Raw genomic sequence first — 22,869 nt, forward strand, 5'->3', positions numbered from 1 at the left:
GTCATATTAAACCCACACAACTGTGGACTGGATTCAAGTCATATTAAACCCACACAACTGTGGACTGGATTCAAGTCATATTAAACCCACACAACTGTGGAACTGGATTCAAGTCATATTAAACCCACACAACTGTGGACTGGATTCAAGTCATATTAAACCCACACAACTGTGGAACTGGATTCAAGTCATATTAAACCCACCGGTGGAACTCTTATAACAACTAGTTCTGTGATTTTCTGTGATAAAATGGTCACCGTAGCACATATTCTATTGCTGATGTTGTCGGTAACAAATGTCACGTGTTCTTCGTTTGTTCATTATCGTCTTATCATCTTTGAAAATACGATCATCCCAGAATTCGAACCGGAAGACAAAACTACGACAGGTGAGACGTGGATTGGTTGCGCGAAGAGATGCCGGGATGATTGCGAGGGCGTGTCGTATGTAATGGCGGCTACACATTCACTGGGCACTTGTACAGTCCATAAATCGTTCCTGTCATTACCTTATTTTATACCTACTCAACTACAACCAACCGACAAGCGATACTACATAGCCTTAAAAGGTAAGCTGGGCGGATTATTGAGAAAGGTAATTAACAACATTTAAAAACGCCCCACAATTGAATGATTTAGAGTCAAATTGCCGAAAATAAACGCGATATTTCGTCAAACTGGTGAAAACATTAGTTTATACACTTTGATTACAGATACGTCAAGATTGTTCACGATAGGAAATGTTTGGTATGGTGTCCTGGGTAGAACAAAAACATGCGCAGAAGCCTTCGACTTGTGCATCAAAAAACACCATCAAAACGGGTTCCATTTAGATCGATCGATAAACGTCCCCAGACTGGCGGTCGTGTCCAGCTTCGATAATTTATCGAAAACTGGTTTAAAAGATCAACTTGACGTTCATTTCCCACGTATGTATACCCCCATACAGTGTATACCCCTAAACTGTGTATACCCCATACAGTGTATATGTATACCCCGATACAGTGTATACCCATACAGTGTATACCCCATACAGTGTATACCCCGATACTGTGTATACCCCGATACTGTGTATACCCCATACAGTGTATACCCCGATACTGTGTATACCCCGATACTGTGTATACCCCAAAACTGTATATACCTACAATATTGTGGTTGGTGGCTGATTTAGCCCATACTATGTTTCTGCTAAAAGTGCAATAAATAATTATACGGCTGTCAAATGTTTTTTTGCTAATTTTATCAACCCCCCCCCCGAGCCCTGTGCACATTCTAAATGAATGTACTGAATGGTCGTTCATGTACATTAATTTACACTAACGTCACCCACTCATAATTACATATGTTTCAGATCATATGAGTTACATTTGGGTGGCAGCGGCGGAGAATGCGACGACTTGTAACGTGCTTTCATTGTCTCGAGCTAGAAATTACACTTGGAATTTCTGGTACAAACAGAACGTTACTCTGGCACGTGGTGGAACCGCATCGCAACCACATCTGTGTTTAAGGCTACCGTGAAAAAGACCCAGCGAATTTTATGAATATTATTTCGTGAATGTTTTCTAAGAAACTGTTTGAAAACTTAATTATCTGTTATCCACCGCATTAGACCCGTTTACAAACATCATCTTATTACATTTCGATTTTAATTGCTGTTTAAAAGATGTTAGTTTTCACGCCAGACTTAAATTCAACAATATTCGTGCAGCTGCGTATATTAAACGGTAGATTGTTCCATAGAATCGGAACTGCCAGGCAAAAAGCTCGTTTTTACCGTCAACATATTTTATTATGTTCCTCTTTTTCTGGAGCGTGCGGCAAATTCTCATATGAATATAATTTACCTTTTCGCTTTGCTGGAAGCATTAATCAAATGAAGTGAAGGGAATTTTTGTACGATGATGTAAGGAAAGAAGAGTGGAAATGGCCTCCTATCTGATCTCAAAACCATTTGTAAATTCGAGGGTGATACCTACGCGTAAAACAGCGTAAAGATGTATTTTTCAGTGGTGTTGCTTTATATTGCCACAAGCATTTGTCCAAACGGTCAACAAAATACTGTCGTTTTATATTGAATTGAATGAAGATGTTTTAATTGTTCTGGTTTTTGCCTCATCATCAATTAACTAAACAAATATTTCCTAACAATATTTTATTCATCGTCTTCCATTAAACATCATAATATAATTCGTAATACTTAACGTGGAAATAAATCATTTCGAATAAAAACATTGAAGTTAAATCCAGACTAAACGATGTGGTTGTTATGTATAGAACGAAAACTTATTTTGTTACAAGTAATTTTTATTCATAATATTTGCAAGACGTAATGTCGTTTTTCACAAGAACATAATTCAACGGAAAAGAAAATAATGACGCGCTGAAACGCGATGAAACGCCCAACACCAGCGTCACCCATAGCAGCGCGTTAACTAGACCAAACACATTCATACCCGGGACAATATTGGAAATGAAATTAGATTGAAAAGTAGGATTTTTTTCTATGATTACTGCCTAAGTTACCAGCCGATCGCAATTTTATTTTTACGGTTGTAATTTCTTAGAAAATTGTGTAGTGGTTCGTAATATTCCATCAGCGGACGAACGCTGATATTACCGTCACCTCCAGTCAAAATCCTCTTAGTTTCACGCCACGGTTTACTGCGGCCCAGTTTCAACATCGACCTGTACAAAAATAATATGAATAATTGAGTTTTATAATTCATGTTTATGATGCATACTGTATGCCCATAAAATGATTTTATTTTCATGTAAACTGCATTAGTGACTAGAGTTAAATGAGGGCAAACTCGGATCAGTCACAAACTTGCTTGCTATATCTAGCTGAACAGTTCTATTAAATCAGGATTTGTTCCATGACAAGCGAGCAGTACTCTGGTCTTAAACCTCATAGGTGCACATGGTTTATAGAAAGTAAGACTTCAAAAAAGGATTTAGTTTCGGTAGAACAAATATCTCTATACTTACAACCACGCTTCACCGGCCTTCTTAGAATTCGTCAAATCGCATCTATGTAGTTCAATATCGGGCTCGGCTATATCACAAAGAGCTTTCAGAAATTCGAATTTCATGATACTGTCCAAGAAATACCTGTAACAAATTGTGTGAAATATGAAGAAAACTTGTTCGCGTGGATGTTCACGTCCATTCTGCGGGTCACGTGTTATTTTTACAATTACCGGAAGTAGTTAACAAAGTTTGCCACGTGATATTTGGATCCCGCATCAAAATCGTGTTCGTTGCGCGGAATCGGGGGTATCATTCCTTGAAAACGTAATCTGAAATAATATACAGGTGTGACATTTGAAGCGCATTTTTAAACAAGGTCCGGCTTTTATAGAATACAATTAACTTTCAGCCGAGGTCTCGACTCATTCCACTATGACTGTATCATCTTTACTCGGTTAAAATCACTGAATTCTGCTGAAATCTATTTGGAAAAACCTTCAATTTCTACGATTCTAAACTCTGTGAAATGATAGCGAGCCAGGTGAAGTTTGTCGAAGATGAGTTGATCGCCGTAATCTATAAAACCAACCCCTACATTCTATTCGAGAACCAGTCGTTTCCTCATCGATATTTACCGTAGATCCCACCATTTAGCATTGAGGCGATTGACGGGAGTTGACCCGTTAAACAAACCCCATCGGTACGAGTCGATCAGTAAAGTCCACGGTAATAAAGGGATATCCCATAGAGCGTGCCTCATCAAAGCGTTCAAATCAGCCTCTGAAAAACAAGGCAGAATAATACATAGTCTCACACTGGTGCCTGCACTCGAAATGCTTGGTACTATTATCGCAAACTGCAGCAGGGGGTGCCAGTTGCGCAGACATCGCTGAATTCTAAGAATCGGATCGCAGTCGACATAAGCTGGGCTGCGATCGCGGTTGCTCTCAGTTGCGTCGGTAGGAGTCGGTAGGCGTCGCGTTGCTTGTCGACATAAGCCAGCCTTAAGACCATCTATCTCGGTTCTATAACTAATCTAGCGACTAAGGTCCAGATTTAAGCTCATTTTGGTTCTAATCTAACAACTCGAAGTGAAGAAGCTGGAACTATATCAATTTTTACCTTTGTTTGAAATAATGTCGTCGGCCATGAGACCAACTCTGTTCAGCCTTCTAGGAGATGTATTAGCCAGAAGGGATGTATCAGCAATCGCCTCGTGGAAGGCGCTATTTACACCACCGCGCAATAGAGGTGGTTGAATCGCAAACGCCATGTCGTACTGGATGTGACCCATTTCGTGGGCACCGCCATGAAAACTGTCCTGGTTTATTTCGGTGCAAATCTTTATCCTAAAAAGTTTTAAATTCGCGTGATAATTTTAACCTGTTACGTTTCACTCCAACAGGGCAATAAAGACAGTTCGGTTTAATTTAAATCTCCAGTTTAAATTAGTTAGAATGATTTCTAAATCTTTTAAATCTTAACCCAGAATAAAGTAAAAAAACCCACAATAAGATGAAAATAGAACAAGGGGTTTTTCACTCGATTGATATCAGACAGTCACTTGTGCGTGGAGCTGGAGGCAGTTCTACCTTTACCTGAAATCATCTTTTTCCTTAGCAAACATGTCGAACGCAGAACCATGACATTCAACACTACGGCCATCAGTCGGTTTTGTCAGCATACTATACTTCCAAAATTTATCCGTCATTTTGGCCATACCCATTGACACAAAGAGCGACTCATAAACCTTGAAAATCTTATTAGCGGTGTAATTCTGTGAAATCAGTGAACTGGTGATGTCGGGTTTTGGTGCTTCGGGATGAGGCCAAGTTAAATCAGCTATTTCTATCCATTGCTGCGCGTACATGTTGCCTGTAATTGATAACATACATCATTACAGAAAATGATAAAGAAGATATATAAAATGACTAGGGAAATTCAACTAACAAAATACAGCGTCTTGGGTTAGTTTGACTCAAGAATTCATCTGTCTCTCAACAGAGAACGGGTTATGTTAAAACATATGAACTGATTTCAACTCGAACCAAATTGACGACTGTGAAATCGGGTCAAAAACCGTGACACTCACCAAATATGTGTGCAGGGATTGGGCCGTCTGCGCGAAACTTTCCCGGATATTTTTCTAACAGTTTGTGACGTACGAACGCGTGCAATTCTTTATAAAGCGGTTCGACCTCAGACCATAGTTTCATAGCGACTTCATCGAAGTTTCCATCACCGTCGCCTACTTCGTTTTCAATCATACGTTCAGCCGGATTGTAACCTTTTAGAAAAACAACATCGTATTATTCGTATTTGATACAGTTACAGTTATTGCCTGCGTAAGATGGAAAAGTTTGCAAAAACCTTCGACCAAACTTGGAAGTCTATCTATATATTGAACTATAGACGTAGAGGTGTTTAATGCAGAATCAACATAAACTTCAGGGAGATAAAATATTGCATCCAAAACTATTGAAAAAAACCCACGGCCAAGTTTCAGTCATGTGTCCGAAAACTCGAGGTCGTATAATTGTTACATTGAATACAGAACCAATTAACTCTACAACGACTGACCTTTCATTTGTCCTCGTTCTATAGTATTTTGCACCATGCGAATATATTTCGCCCTCATCTTGGGACCGACCTGATTCCGGACGCTTTTCCAAGCCCATTCTAACTGATCGTAGTCCCTAGATTTCTCCATGATGAGATCGATGAAGCCACCTTCGACTGCTGAACATCGATGGTTTCGACAAACACGAGCTTCGTGATAAATATTCTCAATTTCAATCTGCAATTCTTTATATTCTCTGTAAAATATTTCACCATTGTTTTTGTATTCAAATATTTTCATTTCAACCGAAAGGAGATGAAAGTCTTGGTCCCACGTGATTCGAGACAAGCGCAGTCTGGATACATTGATTTTTTTTAATTGAAATTACTTACTTCAGCAATTTGGCAAAAGTTTGTTCTTCCGATTTTGAAAGACTCTTTCCTGTTGCTGGTACTAGATACTTTAACTGTGATCTGAGACTTTCCGGTAGAGCTGAGATATCGTGGTCTTCAAACCGGGGATAGAACGACCCCATAAACTTTGCAAATTTCGCTTCTGCTTTAGTTAACTATATTAAAATCCAGAAAATATCTACGTATCAAGTTTCAATAGTAGCTCGTACCAGTTTTTAGATCTGGCTTATATTATAAAAAAGCCTACTTTTGTCTGCTATCACTATATATACCAGTAATGGCCATGCAAAAGTGTGAAATAAATTAAATAGTGGAATTTATGGATATATCCACGTGCGTATGTTTAGGTAATTTGTCGATCTATGTATGAATTTACACGTATATTGTAAATTATTTCTATGCAAATGAATTTTTGCTAAGCAAAATAAACTAAACTGAACTTAGAAATTAACCTTTGATAATTCTGATTATCTTTTAATAGATTCTTAAGAAACATCTTATTTTGGGCCGAGTCTCTATCTGCGCCTTAGAAGAAAAGTTACAAGATATGTTATTATCTCAGAGGGCTTATTCAGAATGGCATATACTTACTCGGGTCCGTTTCTCATCATTTTCGAGGTCGGTTCTGTAATCGAATGCGGCTAGCTCAAGTTTGTGTTTCAGTTCAGTATACGGACCATCGAACTTTGCGAGCAAAAACCTCGCTATATCTTCGGTTACAACTAGACAAAAACAATGACATTTTTCTAAATCTGAACGAGTTTGACGACGCATTTTAATAACCGATCTCGTTTAAATGTTAGAGTTGCGATTATTCAAAGTTTAAATCAACATGATGAATACCTGTTTTTTGTTTGCGAGCTCCACTGTATCCAGCTGTTAATAAATTCAGAATGGTTATCGCTGCCACATGCCGCAGCCAAAACCACATCGTTCACCGCGTGGGGACTTTTCCTCTCTGTTACTGATATGACGTTACCGTCTGGTACTAAAATAGTAGATGAATCTATAATAGATTTAGATTTTTTAGTCAATTTTTTCACATTTTAAGAACCGAATTTTTTCGCTGTTTATCGATAACATTCAATGTTCCTAGTGCAAGTGCGACGATGAAATTTAAAACTATTGAATTACAAATAGATATCATTTACATAAATCCTGCGATCACCATTGAACAATTGATCAGTGAACGAGAGATATAGAGATATAAACCCGGCTAGTCGCCAGTATTAGTTTGAAATTGATGCGCTTTCAATGAATTGCCTTATCTAGGATCACTAGGCTATAGTCGCCCTTCGCCTGCGGTTTAAATAATTCATATTCGAATATAAATATTAATGCATAACGTGTTTATCTCTATAGCTTTGTCTATACCGAACAACGAGAGGACCTCGGGTAAAATGGCGTGGAAAATGTGAATAGGTTTTCTAACGAATCCCGGTACACACAAACCAACATCCTAAAAAGATGATTGAACTAACTGAATCATTTCCACCCTCCCTAACATAAACGTGATAACCGTCAATTAGTAGGGGTAATTTCAAAGAGAAATGAAAATGGTAAATGTGCATCAGCATTGTGAATGGATGTATAATTTCAGTAAGAAAATACTATTTGGGACAGCTCTGAAATGTCTATAGTTAAATCAGACTACAGAAAGACTGAGCCTATTCTGTACGATTTGAATACTGGATTGGCCTATAAACAAGGTACCGTATATTATACAACCTGTCCTACAAAAAGGTATACAAAACCTATAATAGGTTTATACGAATCTCTCTTTCATTTAAACGAATATTTCAAAAGACCTTCAAATTGAAAGCGTGGATCTTTCAGATGTAATATTGGTTTGTTGAATTCCCTTTCGTCCCAATCCATTGTTTCTGATGAAAGTTTGGATGATCAGTGAACATGTCTAACTGTCAGAACATTGAAATGTATTTCTTGTCTTATTTTTCAATTTTTGTCATTTGATTTGCTATCGAAAAGTAAAAATATTGAATGAATTATAACAATATCACTCATTTTCGATATATCGACAGTTCTCAACCAGGTCATTATGCATGTCTCGGGTATAAAAGTCATCCTAGTGTGACTTACGTGTCGATAAAATGGTCCAAACAATTCTTATCTCCCACTGGTTTATACCTGAAAAGGGGCTAGAGCGGAGCTGCCCGCCATGAAACAAACAATAGCTATAGTGTGGTATATTTTTATAGGACAGACTGTCTCCTCGAGTAAGCTCTCGTAATATTTGACAGTTGACATTTTCGAATATTAAATGTATATATATTCAATTTGACAAACAAGTACCATCCTACATACTGAATACAGGCCTATATAGAATAACAGGGAAAAAACAGATTCAATTTAAATCTAGAAACAGCTGATTGGAAATAATGCATAAATACTGACCGTTTTAGTGTCCGGTTTGATGAAACATACAAAACAAAACCATTTAATATATACAGCTACCTACAATAAGGTAGACACATGTGTGTCGCTACTATAGTTATAGTTCTTCTCAGTTGAATGATTTTGGCGCACGACACGAACCAGTGATTCAGGCCTTACACGACACACACACACACACTAACTAGTTCATATCAAGCCGCATACATGTTATACACCAATATAGTATTTTATAGTGAATCGTCTGTAAAATTTATACGTCAATAATAATAATAATTTATTATGTAAAAGCGCTTAACATTAAAACAATCGCAAAGCTCTTTACAACTAAATATATGTATTTTGTTTTGACTTAACTTCGAATAAAAATGTTTCTAAAAGACTGCACCGATGGTCGGTTACGGATTGGCAAATTATTCCTCGAACGAAACAGAAAAATATCGTAAACCATAGAGAATTCTGTTCGATATTCAAAGTGGTTCCTATTGGCAGAATTAAAGCGATTGTCATCATAAAAAATTCACTGATATTGAATCGAATATGTACCATACTTATTAGAGAAATTATTCAAAGGTTTTATAGGTGACTTGTGCACGACAATGATATGGCATACATTGTAACATATCTCAGCAATTTCATTTTCATATTTCAAGTAAATCAGTTGTTCTTTTATAAGGATATAGTAAAGTTTATTTCCAATTAGAAACGCATGAACCATCAGTTGGCCAATTGAAGTAGACAGAGTTAGAGAATGTTGATTGGTCGGATTAGCTGGATGTGGACTATCAAGTCACACGTGATGTGTGTAAGGGTTATGATTGGCTGCTAGGGTTATAGTCACAGGTGGTCAGGTAACCCAGAGTTAGGGTTGTGTATGACCAGTGACCGGAAGATGCAGATGTTTTATAGTCAGTGAAGTAAAGATGTTGCTCTAGGATTGAACACCATCTACAAGAATCACAACCGTCAACGGGGTCCATTTTCTAAAGCACTATTACCTGTCAAATTGTTCTCCTGTCTGTCAGTTACTGCTACTATCTATAAATCAACTCTGATGATCAATTATGATTAATGGACGTGTTTTCCAATCAACTGGTATTTTCTGTACTGAATGATGACATCATCATCGACCACAGACCAAGCAACTCAGCAATTCCTGAAACCGGTTTTCATTATGTACCAATTGAGATGAAATCATGAGTGAAAACCAGAAATGTTTTCATATCAGACGAGGAAATAGAATACGGAGGGAAGAAGGTGGAACAAGGTGGAAGTGGAAGGAAAGAATATAATTACATTGAACACGAAAAAATATATAGCAGTAAAACATGATTTATATCAGAGAATGAATGAATCATTGGAGACAATGAAATAAAAAGCGAAGCTTCTACTCAGCTTAAAACGATTACCACTGGATTAAGTATTTATCGATAATCAAACCGGTAATAAAACCGGTAATCAAACTGGTAATTGTACAATCTTATACAAATATAATCCTTTCACTTGAAAATAAACAGTTTAATTGTTCTGTAGTTTTTCTAAGTCATCCACATCTTCAGCGTCAATACGTTCTATCTTACGACCGAAGTGTCTCATGATAGCGTCGAGGACACCCTCCGCTCGCTTACCGTCGACCATGTTTATCGCGACTCCGTTTTTACCGAATCGACCCGTTCGACCGATTCGATGCAGATAGGTTTCGCAGTCGGCTTGACCGTTCATATCGACCGGTAAATCAAAGTTAACCACGACGGTTACCTGTTCGATATCGATACCTCGCGCCGAGACATTCGTCGTGATCAGTACTTTCTGTTTTCCCTCGCGAAACCTCGCGATAACCGCAGCGCGTTGTTCCACCGTCAGCTCGCCGCTTAGCAACGCTACCGAATGACCTTGAGCGGTCATTTTCTCGGCGAGCCAGCTAGCGATACGACGCGTGCGACAGAATATCATCGATTGACCGATCGATAAAGTGCCGTAAATACTGTTCAATGCTTCCAGTTTATCTTCTTTATCGCGTACGTTGATATAAATCTGTTTGATATTATCGAGGCTTTCTTCCTCTCTACGCAGACGGATGACGACGGCGCCGGGAACGACCGTCTGAGCGAACGACATCACGTCTGTGTCGTAGGTCGCCGAGAATAACAACATCTGACACGATTTCGAAACGGAGTTGTGCATTCTAATCGATTGATCCTGATGACCTTGTTGAGCGATCATCACATCTGCTTCATCCAACACGAATACGCTTAATTTCTTTAAATCGATATTTTTGAATTTCAGACTCCAATCGAGAGCGGTCCCCGGAGTACCGATGATGATGTGGTACGGAGCGATCTTCCCGCGCTGGATTTTCTCGCCGCGAACTGCGAACCCGATTCTAATATTCGGCATGAATTTTGACATCTGTTTAGTGACCTCGCCGGTCTGAAGGGCGAGTTCGTACGTCGGTGATAGACACAACGCTTGAGGGTAATCCAGAGTCGGGTCGACTCTACTGAGCATTGTCAATACGAACGCGGCTGTTTTACCAGTACCGCTCTGAGACTGAGCGATCATATTCTGAGGAGGATCGGCGAGCAGTGTAGGCAGCGCCGTCTCTTGGATTTTAGACGGTGAATTGAAACCCATTTCGTAAATGCCTTTCAACAGTAACGGATTCAGATGAAGCGCCTCGAATGATTTCACCGAGTATAAAGGCGAATTCGGGTCTTTCTGTAGAATTTCCAGGTCTGACTTTGATGTCACTAATTTCGAGCGGATCAATTTTCTCAGCAAGGAAGATTCGGCGACATTTTCTACTTTTTCATCATCTTCTCCAGCATCTCCTCCAGCATCTCCTCCAGCATCTCCTCCAGCATCACCGGCTGCGGGTGGAGCAGCATTTTGAGAAGCAGGTGTTATAGAAACAGTTGATTTCGGAGCGCCCTCTATGTTCAGGCTTTGTAGATTTTTCTCTTGTTCATTAACAGCGGTTACCCAATCATCAGCCATTCTGTGATCTTTATTCTATCTCACGATCGTCTGGAAAAACAATCGAACAAATTCAATTAATTATTGATAAGAATGAATTACTATCACCCTGCATGTTACTGAGATGGGATGAAATATATAGCTTTTTAAATGCAATGAAATCATATCTAATCATATCAACCTCCTTGAGTTATTCATATTTACAAATTTTGTAGGATTCTTTTGTAGAAAAATAACTTTCTCAGCACATCTCAGAGCAGGTATTGACGTTACTTAGTTTTGATTACAGAAATCTTAGTTTTTTAGCCAGGCAATATCTAGCAATATAAAGCGAAACCCTGGTGCAAGCTTCAGTAAGACTTCTATTCATAGCAAGAACGAAAGTTCCTGATCAAGGGAGGCACCCGGAAAGCGGAATAAAACAACATTGAATTGGATTGATTGATTCACAATCTACGTATGAAGTTTAAACGGATGTTTAACAAACAGTCAATAATTCACAGTGTATAAACAAACACAGTTTACAGATCGTTAAATCATTGCGAGGCCTAAAACTTAAACCGTTATAAACATACCTGACTTTATTCGATGAAATGGAAAGCGCCGATCAATTCAATTCAATCTTTAATTAATGTCTGGTGAATGTTATACGACATCCGTCACAGGTCGGTTCACCTTCAATTCAATTTTAGTTTATTTATCACAATCTCCCAGCGGCCCGCCGACGCCGGATACTTTTCTTATCATAGAAATAGTTTTCTAGCCTCAGCAGCAGAGAATATATTTTTCCCAAATATTCAATTTATGAATAACACGAGTTCGGCCGCCGGATATAGGAGATCTATTAAAACCTGAGACCGCTTACAATCTTCGATTCGCAGCGTAGTTTGGTCAGTGCTGTGCATCCCGTGTGGCTCAAATCCTACGCACAAATGGCTCAATTTGATGTGGTGAATAAATACCGGTACCATAGTAACAAGTCGAACTATCGAACCTTTGAGCTACTGCAGCCTTTGATGAACAATATGTATTTTGTATGTACCATAGTCTGAATTGTTTGCGATGGACAATGCATACAAAGTCCCCGGGGGACAGAGCCATGCATAGTATTCGAATATTGGGAAGGGGGCAGAGAAACCCTGAAAAAGGACGATTCTTTTGAGCACTGTGAAACCCTGCATTAAAGGGTGCATTCATCCATTGTCTAATACTGGTTTCAAAATCGCGTGTCCGTAGATAGTCAAGTCTAAACTGATTCATGTGCAAGGATTACATTTAATTCTTATAAAATTAACAACTAAATACTATAAGTGTACATCGCATGAGAAAGTAAAACCAGAATGTTGAAATATGATATCTTCATCGAACTACAAAAAAAACAAAATCAATCCATATTCGAATTATATTCATTTTCAATCAATTAAAATTAGGGACAAACATCGACAAGAATGGATTCCACACGATGGGATGATACACGGATACGGATTGACAGCACCACCAGCAGTAGAGATATCTCTCATTGCGACCACCTGTGATAACAGAAATACTGGGCTAATTCGTGTACTGTATATGTGTGGTTGAACACAAGCGTTGAAGATATCGACAATTGCTTTTATAGAGTAAATAAATGCCATCAAATCTCCACAAGGGATTTAAACCAGACGGCATTGATGAGAACACCCACACATACTGGGTCTACTCAGGCAGGGTTCACTTGCATTTTCCTCTCTACGGAGGATGAATGCAAACGCTGATTAACACAAAGCAAGACGATATACGATACACATGCAGTAGAAAATCACACAATCCCCAAAATACAAGCATTATGAAAGTCCAAAACCTTGACAATGAAAAGAGCTGCATCAATTACAAAATAGTAATTATCAGTACGTTTATAAAAACAGTTTCATTATTTCACCACAAGATCCATAGGATTATAAACCACACCGTGAAGCTGAACCAAAAACCCAAAAATATATTCATTTTATTAATATTGAACTGACAGGAATATTGTACACTTGACCACAGAATTCTTGGGACTGACCCTGAGGGTTGAGGAGTGTATAGAGGTAACTGAGGTTCAAGTTAACATTATTCCTGTGAGTGACACTGATAATGAATCGACCTCATTCACATATCTTGCCTTTAATAATCTAAACTTCAGCGTCACCAGTTAATGGATCGGGGCCTGAAAATAACATTTCATTCTTACAACAGTTAAAATCATACATCATCACCATCAGGATTCCATGTTTAATGAGCGCTCAAAATTCATCCGAATTTCTCCTAATAATTGAATTACCGCCACTGTCAATATGTTCGCAATAGATGATACTAATAGTCTGGAGACAGTTGCAGTAAGTAATTTACTCTAATTAATGTTAATGCGTCATTGTTTCTGAGTTGCTGCTCTGTCAGACCATCGACGACGACTCACCTCCAAGTTTCGTTACAACCTATTTCAAATAGAAAATAATGCAAAGTGAGCATGAGGAAAATCTAAGCGTCCAAAATCCAGCAAATCATTCGTCCAACGTTAAAATGCAGTTTCAATAAACTGGTTACACAGTAGAGACTATATATCACCAAATTAACAATCAGGGAAATACGTGTAGAATGTTATCACAAATATATTCCAGAAAGAATTTTAGACTCGATCAGTTTAACGAATTGACGAGTTTATCGAGTTAAGGTAGAGCGTATTTCACTAGAGAGATCAGAGGAATACTTACGTAACTAATTCCTGGTAAGTTGAGTAATGAACCGAGGACAGGAACTCTGCGTAGAAAACTAATCACTACTGGGAATAGACCACTAAAAAATCAAAATGATACAGAGTTATTTGACAAATACGAAAAACAAGAGACCAGTGCAGCTTAAAAGTTTATGAAACTAAATAAGCAACTTAGCAAAACTATGATTTGTTGTAGTGGCTGAAAATACAGACCAGAAACAATTTCAACATCTTCAATTTATCACTAAATGTCTTACGTATCAAGCAAGGAGACAGTTCTCTGAAGCTAAGATGCAAAGCTTTCGAATGGTACGAAATCAGTCGATATTTCATGGACTGGTATCTCTGTTAAATGGAACCTCATTTCTAGAACTATAAAATATTCTCTAACTCACCTAAATAAAAGGACGAAACCGTAAAGTTCAATGATCATTCCTATGACTGGGAAACCGAGTAAAACAATCAAGATTCCTCCGAGGAAAAATGCTGTGCCTTTTAATTTATGCTTTTGGAAAAAGAATAGAAATGTTCGTTCCATACCAATTACAAACGATAATCCGGCTACAAATAATATCTATAAAAAATAAAAACAAATAGTTATAAACAGAAATATCACAGTCTTAAATATTATAGGCTTAAAAATAGGCTTAAAAGCAGCGTCAAAGCCACCGCCACAACCAGTCGGTGTCAAAATCATCTAGTGAAATATAATTGACACTTACATTTCCTATCGCCAACAGACCTCGATCGAAAAATAGCAGTACGCCGAGAAATAAAAATGCGATACCAAAACCGGCCAGACCGACACCGATTTCTGAAACAACAAACAACAACAGCCCAATCAATTATTACTGAAATCACGGCTTCAAACGTGGTGATATACAACATACACACATCACTTACTCTGAAAATCTGTTATTTGCATCATTTTGACGACGATTCTTTGCGGCTATAGTAACCGGAAGTATCGGTATTTTGAAACACGTCAACGAGCAATATAAATATTGAATTGAATTACTCGCTTGCCAGGGTTTGCATTTTGCTCCGGAAAGCGAGGATGGTTCCAGATGGGTGACCGACGAATAGCGCGACGATCTAAAATGACATAAGGCACACAGAATAATTAATTGCCAAATTTAATCAGTCATTGTTGTTATGATTTAACAATAAATCATCCTCGCTTGAACTGAAGGCCAAACATTATTAGTAGACTGGTTACCGATTTATATCTTCAAGGCAACCAGTCTAACTTAATTAGTACATCTGCAGTAAACAATTTTTTGATTTTTCAACCAGTATTTCCGGATTTGGCAAAAACCTGAAAAAAAACTTTTTAAAAACCCCGTATCCCTGGGACCGTGGCTCTCGTTTAGACGCGATGAAACGTTCATTGTTAGGGTTACGTAGTATACGTTGGTTGCAGGTATAATCAATAGTTTAAAGTCATTAAAGCGCGATGTGTTAACAGCAACAACGGGCTTGAGTTTTTACTTCCGGGTATCCCCAACAAAATTTCAAACTTCCAGTAGAAAAGTGAAATCAAAATTCATTCATTGATTGATTAAATTCTGCGTATTTCGATTTTTAGATTGAATTTCCGGAGGCATTTGTGAATACTAAACTCTGGAGGCTGTAGATACTCTAAGAAATAATTTTTGCATTTCCGATCCATGACCAAGGCCTGGCTAATAAACCCTAGTTTTAGGCCACAACACAAGACTGAAGTTTGAGGGGTATGGTGTCCTAGGACTCCTCGTTTCTTCTAACAAACATAAACAATCTCTTCCTCAGTTGAAGTCCGCTGCCAGAAGTATATTTTCGACCCCTGAAGATTCAAGTTCAACTGCTAGTGATACGGAACCTACAACGGAAAATTATCACCAGCAATGTTTGGATTTTCGATCGGAATTTAGCGATGCTCAAATCACCGAATTACTGCATAAATTTAATTCAGCGCATCACGAAGAGCTTTCTCAGATCCGCCATTGTTCATCGGTGAAATCAGCGAACATCGTCAGACATCGACAAACAAAGGGTGAATATCGCTCACTGTTAGAGATATTAAACGTGCCCGGTATCGCGACTCTCGGACTCAAGAAAATCTGTCACGCTATTTTAAACGACGAACTGTCATCTAAAGCGCTGAAAACTAGAACCAGTGGATATAAAACAGAGGTGAACCATGGAGGATTGTGCCATCCTAAAATGACAGCGGCTGTAGCTAAGGTAAAATAAATGTAGTCAGAACTGAGTTTGGGTGAGAGTGCTCTATAGTTATGTGGCTTAAATCAATCATTTAACTGGAAAAATCAAATTTCATGCAATATCTGTTTAACTAGGTCCTGTAGATTTTACCAGTGTTACATGTTTACATTATATTTATGTTTTAGGATGTAAACAGTGTTTTATCGATAGATTTACAAATGGATAAAATATCGTGGGCTCACATTGATAAACAGACGTATTTACTCGACTGGCGCGAAGATATCGTATTTGATAAACGTCCGATGAAATATGATCACGTTTATTTTCATGAAAAGGTACGATAATTTCTGTTCATCATTAACCCTAACCCTGACATCGTTTAGCTCAGCGTTTCAACTTGCTCTATGTGCTATCTGTATTCACTTTCATACAATATGATCATCAAGAAATAACTTAGTCTGGTCCCCAGGGTATTTTTAAAAATGAATTTATATAGTTAACCCCCACAGACATCAGACTCAGGGGCCGGTTGTACAGTCGTAAATTAAGTCCAAAAATGGTCTCAAATCTTAAGTTGTTAGATTGGATATAGAACTAAGTTTGTCTAAGACTGGTCTTAAGTCTAAGCCATTACTTTGCTAAACTGGCTGCAGCACATGGTTATTGAGTGAGTGCAGGGTACAAGTCAACAGATTAATGATACCTTTGTAAATGCCATTTTTCCTCAACTCATATTTAATGTCGTGATTAAGGATGATATGAAGACCTTTACGAGTGACCTGTATTAATTTGATTGTAATTTCAGATCAGCGAAGCTGTTGAAAAGTTGCCAGTTGCAGATATTTATTTGTTGGAAGGTAAACTACACCGTTGCAGCAGTTTGAAACTGGTACCGTTTTACATCACGACTCATATTGTCGAAGCCGTACTGATGACTATTTTAAACAAACACCTACCGCAAACCGGACTACATAAAGTGTATATATTAAAACCATTCACTGTTAGTAAACATTTTAGTTTAATCATCGGTGGTGAAAGAGTCAGTGGTCAACATATAATACATAATATAATAGCGGGTAGTGGATCACCGTGTACTGCATCTATCCCTGAACCTCAGATAGACTACTATACCGGGCTCACTCACGTGCAACAGGAGAATCTATCCAGAGCATTTCTACTTGGAATTACATTCAATCAGTTGATTCTACAGAAATTAAGTAACTTGGGACTAGACCGTAGAATATTAGTGTGATCGTTGGTTGAAGTTATTGATTGAATAAAGCACATTAGTTTTTTTCACGATTTGGTATTCTTTTATCAGGCAATAGGATAACTATAGTGAGTATCGTGATAATTATGATTCCGTGAAGCGATTACCGAAACTTATAGAAGTGCGCTAAAGTTTAGTAGTGAGCAGGCTTCGGAACCGACCCCGTATTCCTGGAAATCTGGAGGAGCAGTCAGTCGGGAGCGGTGGATCTGATGTTCTCGGAGGCGCCCTGTGTTTGGTCAGTCACATGACAGTCAGCCGGTCTAGCGAAATGTGACATGTTGACTAATAATATTCTGATCTCGGTCCAATTAAAATTAAGATACTACTAACATCTGAATCGAGTCAGATACCTGTCAAAATTAAGATTCACAAACGAAACTTAAACGCTTCAAAATAAGAGCATCTTTATCAACAGTCAATATATAACGCGTTGAATTACGACAATATAATTCATTGAATTTGACCGTGATTGACAAGGAAGTTCATGTGACATAATACTACCCTGAACTTTGATAGTTCGATCGTCGACCTCTTGGACCTTCGTTCACTCCTTCTTCTACTTTCTCAGCTGGACGACAGAAGATCTCAGTAATATGATGATGATGGTGACGACCAAGGTTTTGTGTCTGATCGTGGTTTTAGTATCAGCCGCGTCGACCGCTGAACTTCCAAGGTAAGAATTCTGGACTCCATCAACATTAATCCAAACAAAGTAGTAAAGACAAGAGAGAGAGAGGCCGATACCTGGGGACGGGGTGAGAAATGCAACTTTTGTTAACAGTGGTTCTCTAATATTTCAGGGTCAAATTACACAAATTTAAATCAGTTCGAAGAGAACTTCATGAAGTGAAGAGTTCAATTGCTGCCATACAGCAAAGATATCAATTTGCGTCGATCAATGGACCCCCAGCGGAACCACTTTCTAACTATCTCGATGTAAGTATAGATGTAAGAGCTGATCAGATTGAGAACTGATTAGAATTATATAGATAATGCTCATATGTATTTCTACAGGCTCAGTACTATGGAGTTATTTCTATTGGAACGCCTCCGCAGAATTTCAAAGTAGTTTTCGATACTGGTTCTTCAAATTTGTGGGTTCCTTCGAAAAAGTGCTCTTGGCTCGACGTTGCCTGCTGTGAGTATCTACCGAAATTTCCTAAGTTTTAAATGTCATGATGTGACTGAGATTGAAGGGCAGTAATGGAACATCTTGGTATTTTAGCCCGTCTTGCAACATTTTGTGCTGGTTTATATTTCATGGCCTAGTAAAACCTGATCCCTTGTTCTAAAACGACTCAATTTTTAAGCATTCAAAATATATCTATTTACACCTGAGTTTATAATTTTGCAGTGTTGCACAATAAATATGACAGCACCAAATCCAGCACATACAAGGCTAACGGTACAAAGTTTGAAATCAAGTATGGATCTGGAAGTTTGAGTGGATTCCTTAGTACCGATACTGTATCTGTAAGTTTACAGTTCGCGGCTTCTCGTGTTGTTTGAACCCAGTGTGAATTCAGTGATAGAAGTCTTTTGTTTTATTATAGGTAGCAGGAATTACAGTGAAAGGTCAGACGTTCGCCGAGGCCGTTAAACAACCCGGAATCACGTTCGTCGCTGCTAAATTCGATGGAATTCTCGGAATGGCGTTCGATACGATATCAGTCGATCGCGTTCCACCTGTGTTTTATAACATGATTGCTCAGAAAGTCGTTCAGAAACCAATCTTCTCTTTCTACTTAAACAGGTCTTTATTATCTGTTACAAATTGTGTCGTCTATCGTCGAACTCTCCATTTTGAATATATCAAACCCGAACCTAAATATGAAATCCAGGTCACATGAGTCTATCTATACAAGTGCCAAGTGATAGTAGCCCTTACGCCACCTATTGGAATATCGGAATATTAAAACATTAAAAATGAAATTCATATTTTCAAGTCCCTCTGTGTAAATCTTTCGGGTAAAATGAATAATGCCGACCTGTCAAAAGCTGCCTATGCCTACCCTTTCTCCTTGTCTTCCTGGTCCCTCATAGCGGGCTTCTAAATTAAAAAAATTCACGGTTACTGTTTGACTAAACCTCAATCAGTTGTGTTAATATCTGATGATTATTTGCTCGTGTAGGGATGCTGCTGGTAAGGAAGGCGGTGAGCTGATTCTGGGAGGTAGTGATCCGAACCATTATGAAGGTAACTTCACTTACTTGAATGTCGATAGGAAAGCTTACTGGCAATTTAAAATGGATGGGTAAGTTCTACTTCTAACAGGTCTACTCTCATTCTTAGTTTCAACAATCTGATCATAAGAGCATGTCACATGTTTAGTCCCATTAGGCTAGGGTCCATTAATGGAATTCAGTTATTGATGGACTGACACATGATGTGTCAGTGTGCAGCCCAAAAACCCAGTCAGAATCAATCGGAATTGTTGTGCTCAAAATCGGCACTTTAAACAGATTTTTGAAGTTTTCAAGGAAAAAGTTGAAGATGCTTTAATCATGAATCAGGGACCAGAAGACCATTGTGTGACGTTTTCTGTGCCTGAATTCCGAATTCTGAATACCTGGATGGTTTGCCATTTTTCATTGGAATTCGTGATCGGTATACTTATAGAAATGTGAAACCAATGAAAAACTAAAGGATGTGTCCTCAATAAGTTACAGCTATTAGGACTGTGAGAGATCTGTGTCATGAAATAGTGTTTATTTTCAGTATAAATATTGGTGGTAAACCGAGTCCATTCTGTAACGGAGGTTGTGAAGCTATCGCTGATACTGGAACTTCACTGATTGCCGGACCAAGTGCTGAAGTACAGAAACTAAACACACTCATTGGAGCAACACCTTTGATAAAAGGAGAGGTCAGTTGATTTCTGTTATATCGGGTTGGAAATTATCACATGTTTTCAAATAAGATATTTAATCTTCTATTTGTTTTTGATAACAGTATCTGATAAACTGTACGAAGATTCCGTCACTGCCGGCGATTACTTTCATGTTAGGAGGAAAACCGTTCACATTGAGAGGAGAGGATTACGTGATGAAAGTAAGTTAAAACTTGATGTGACTTAGATATATTAGATACTCCGCTCATGTCACATATTTATCTGAGTTGGATGATACAGTAGACTCCGCTCAAGTCAGATGTTTTGACTTGAGAGTGATATCTGAGTTGGATGATACAGTAGACTCCGCTCAAGTCGGATCTTTTGACTTGAGAGTGATATCTGAGTTGGATGATACAGTAGACTCCGCTCAAGTCGGATCTTTTGACTTGAGAGTGATATCTGAGTTGGATGATACAGTAGACTCCGCTCAAGTCGGATGTTTTGACTTGAGAGTGATATCTGAGTTGGATGGTACAGTAGACTCCGCTTAAGTCAGATCTTTTGACTTGAGAGCGATATCTGAGTTGGATGATACAGTAGACTCCGCTCACGTTAGATCTTTTGACTTGAGAGTGATATCTGAGTTGGATGGTACAGTAGACTCCGCTCACGTTAGATCTTTTGACTTGAGAGTGATATCTGAGTTGGATGGTACAGTAGACTCCGCTCACGTCAGATCTTTGACTTGAGAGTGATATCTGAGTTGGATGATACAGTAGACTCCGCTCACGTTAGATCTTTTGACTTGAGAGTGATATCTGAGTTGGATGGTACAGTAGACTCCGCTCACGTCAGATCTTTGACTTGAGAGTGATATCTGAGTTGGATGATACAGTAGACTCCGCTCACGTCAGATGTTTTGACTCAAGAGTGATATCTGAGTTTGCAGTTGAACAGAGAGTTGAACTGTTATTGAAATTGAACTGGTTGATAATACGATAGTATTATGAATTTTCATTGTATTGCAGGTAAGCCAGATGGGACAGACTATCTGTCTGAGTGGATTTATTGGATTAGACATTCCCGCTCCACTCGGTCCACTGTGGATTCTCGGTGATGTGTTCATCGGTCCGTATTATACAGAATTCGATATGGTCAATAATCGCGTTGGATTCGCTAAAACAAAATGATCAAAACGAATGACTTTAATCTGACAATAGAAAGAAACTGTTTGGACGATTCTTAAGAAAAGAGATCATCCGCTCTAGAAAAAACTAACTGCCGTAATTTAACGATTAAAAGGAACAGAAATTTTTGTATTTCATGATTAAATTTGCTTTGATTAAAGAATATATTTGGGGACGATGCCGATCAGAGCCTTATTTAAAAGTAATTAAATAAATCGCATAAATGTTATGTTCTTACTTTATTGGCCAAAAAAACAAGAAAGTTTTTATGGCAGTTTGTTTATTCCAAAAGGGGCTCATTATAATGGTTTGTATATTGTGTGTTCAATTAGTTTTATACTTTGAATGTAATAATTAGTGGCTTAAACTGGGAGATCGATACATTGTTAATTCCATTAGAAACATGATGTCTACACAAGTGACTCTCTCATACTTAGCACGTTTATTGGCATCGAGATTAGTGTCTGGTGAATTTAGCGACTGATGCTGTAAGTGTTTATTGTTCACGGAATGGACTGGTTTTTGAGTAACGGGTTTATATATGTTAGTTGTGTATGTTACTTAGATCAGGCAATAGTGGAAACTCGTGAGAACATATTAGATTTTGCAAACTCAGAATTTCATCTAGAATAGGAAGTATTTCAAACTGGATTTAAAGAACGATAACAAACAGATTTCCTTAACGAGGTTCCACCGTACACTTACATATTACATTTTCATTGGGGCTTGAACTCGATTGCGTAATCAATATTAATTTGTATATCTAGTTTTTAGTTCCCCCAGGTAATTATAACAATAGGGTCCTAATGTCAAACATTTTCAACATATATTTCTTTTGATGACTTTAGATAATTAAGTCGGAAGTTTTGAGTTAACTAAACGTTTCAATCCTTTTCAATTAGCGATAATTTTTTGGATAATCGACGTTTTTATAGGTATGTATATACACAAGACTGAGGGACTTAATCATTACTTGTATTTGCAAGATAAAATAAAATCATTTTCTGTCTAAATAAAATCATTACCCGGTTGTTCGTTTACTATATTTTCTTAGATATCGATATGGTCGTGCAAAAGTTGTACTACAAAAGTTGCACATCCATCAGTTAAGGTGTGACGAGCGTGACACCTTTTCTGTCAGTTTCAAAATATTTTCAGTCCGGCCCGCAACCAGTGTCAGATCCATGACCGTCCAGTGCTGCCACCAACAACATATATTCCTACTGTGGCACGCGAATGGCTGTTCTATTTGACGGAAAACACCCGATAGATTTATACCGCTTTGTGAGCAAATCCAAGT

General features: G+C 38.1%; 6 protein-coding genes across 9 annotated transcripts in view; 3 read left to right on the top strand and 3 right to left on the bottom strand.

Moving 5' to 3' along the window:
* The first annotated feature begins 249 nt into the window (after positions 1-249).
* LOC141912855 (uncharacterized) lies at positions 250-1,602 on the top strand. Its single transcript, XM_074804271.1, has 3 exons — positions 250-568; positions 713-928; positions 1,354-1,602. Exons 1-3 carry the CDS (start codon positions 250-252, stop codon positions 1,521-1,523), a joined length of 705 nt encoding a protein of 234 aa, XP_074660372.1. The 3' UTR covers positions 1,524-1,602.
* A 568-nt stretch (positions 1,603-2,170) lies between these two features.
* LOC141913405 (angiotensin-converting enzyme 2-like) overlaps positions 2,171-22,869 on the bottom strand; it is a 62,341-nt gene continuing 41,642 nt past the window's right edge. The window contains exons 1-12 of one of the 3 annotated variants that reach the window (XM_074804930.1): positions 8,364-8,545; positions 6,792-6,936; positions 6,540-6,670; positions 5,928-6,103; positions 5,556-5,791; positions 5,068-5,262; positions 4,574-4,850; positions 4,098-4,324; positions 3,611-3,755; positions 3,206-3,304; positions 2,994-3,116; positions 2,171-2,690 (exon numbers count right to left, since the gene is read on the bottom strand). In XM_074804930.1, coding sequence (XP_074661031.1) covers positions 2,525-2,690; positions 2,994-3,116; positions 3,206-3,304; positions 3,611-3,755; positions 4,098-4,324; positions 4,574-4,850; positions 5,068-5,262; positions 5,556-5,791; positions 5,928-6,103; positions 6,540-6,670; positions 6,792-6,879 — 1,863 coding nt within the window. In that variant the 5' untranslated portion in view covers positions 6,880-6,936; positions 8,364-8,545 and the 3' untranslated portion in view covers positions 2,171-2,524. Of the gene's footprint in view, positions 2,691-2,993; positions 3,117-3,205; positions 3,305-3,610; positions 3,756-4,097; positions 4,325-4,573; positions 4,851-5,067; positions 5,263-5,555; positions 5,792-5,927; positions 6,104-6,539; positions 6,671-6,791; positions 6,955-8,363; positions 8,546-22,869 lie in introns of those variants that run through there. The other 2 variants (XM_074804931.1, XM_074804932.1) reach the window with 2 other exon arrangements.
* Positions 9,683-11,971, bottom strand: LOC141913108 (ATP-dependent RNA helicase DDX19A-like). Its single transcript, XM_074804559.1, has 2 exons — positions 11,912-11,971; positions 9,683-11,387 (listed from the first exon to the last, which is right to left on the bottom strand). Exon 2 carries the CDS (start codon positions 11,355-11,357, stop codon positions 9,879-9,881), a length of 1,479 nt encoding a protein of 492 aa, XP_074660660.1. The 5' UTR covers positions 11,358-11,387; positions 11,912-11,971; the 3' UTR covers positions 9,683-9,878.
* Positions 12,558-15,112, bottom strand: LOC141912606 (vesicle transport protein GOT1B-like). Of its 2 annotated transcripts, XM_074803899.1 has the most exons (7): positions 14,974-15,112; positions 14,793-14,884; positions 14,466-14,644; positions 14,069-14,150; positions 13,774-13,792; positions 13,480-13,524; positions 12,558-12,703 (listed from the first exon to the last, which is right to left on the bottom strand). In XM_074803899.1, the coding sequence occupies exons 1-6, from the start codon at positions 14,996-14,998 to the stop codon at positions 13,490-13,492; spliced, it is 432 nt and encodes a 143-aa protein (XP_074660000.1). In that variant the 5' UTR covers positions 14,999-15,112; the 3' UTR covers positions 12,558-12,703; positions 13,480-13,489. The 2 variants fall into 2 exon arrangements, with proteins under 2 accessions (XP_074660000.1, XP_074659999.1); XM_074803898.1 differs by having other exon boundaries at positions 12,560-13,524.
* On the top strand, positions 15,369-17,572 carry LOC141912470 (transcription elongation factor, mitochondrial-like). The gene is made up of 4 exons (XM_074803689.1): positions 15,369-15,493; positions 15,862-16,296; positions 16,461-16,610; positions 17,081-17,572. The coding sequence occupies exons 1-4, from the start codon at positions 15,449-15,451 to the stop codon at positions 17,525-17,527; spliced, it is 1,077 nt and encodes a 358-aa protein (XP_074659790.1). The 5' UTR covers positions 15,369-15,448; the 3' UTR covers positions 17,528-17,572.
* Positions 17,818-22,573, top strand: LOC141912469 (lysosomal aspartic protease-like). Its single transcript, XM_074803688.1, has 9 exons — positions 17,818-18,221; positions 18,349-18,484; positions 18,563-18,686; positions 18,903-19,021; positions 19,102-19,301; positions 19,681-19,803; positions 20,268-20,415; positions 20,502-20,600; positions 21,411-22,573. Exons 1-9 carry the CDS (start codon positions 18,142-18,144, stop codon positions 21,570-21,572), a joined length of 1,191 nt encoding a protein of 396 aa, XP_074659789.1. The 5' UTR covers positions 17,818-18,141; the 3' UTR covers positions 21,573-22,573.

The sequence above is a fragment of the Tubulanus polymorphus genome, chromosome 11 (genome assembly GCF_964204645.1).
Source record: "Tubulanus polymorphus chromosome 11, tnTubPoly1.2, whole genome shotgun sequence".
Lineage (NCBI taxonomy): Eukaryota > Metazoa > Nemertea > Palaeonemertea > Tubulaniformes > Tubulanidae > Tubulanus > Tubulanus polymorphus.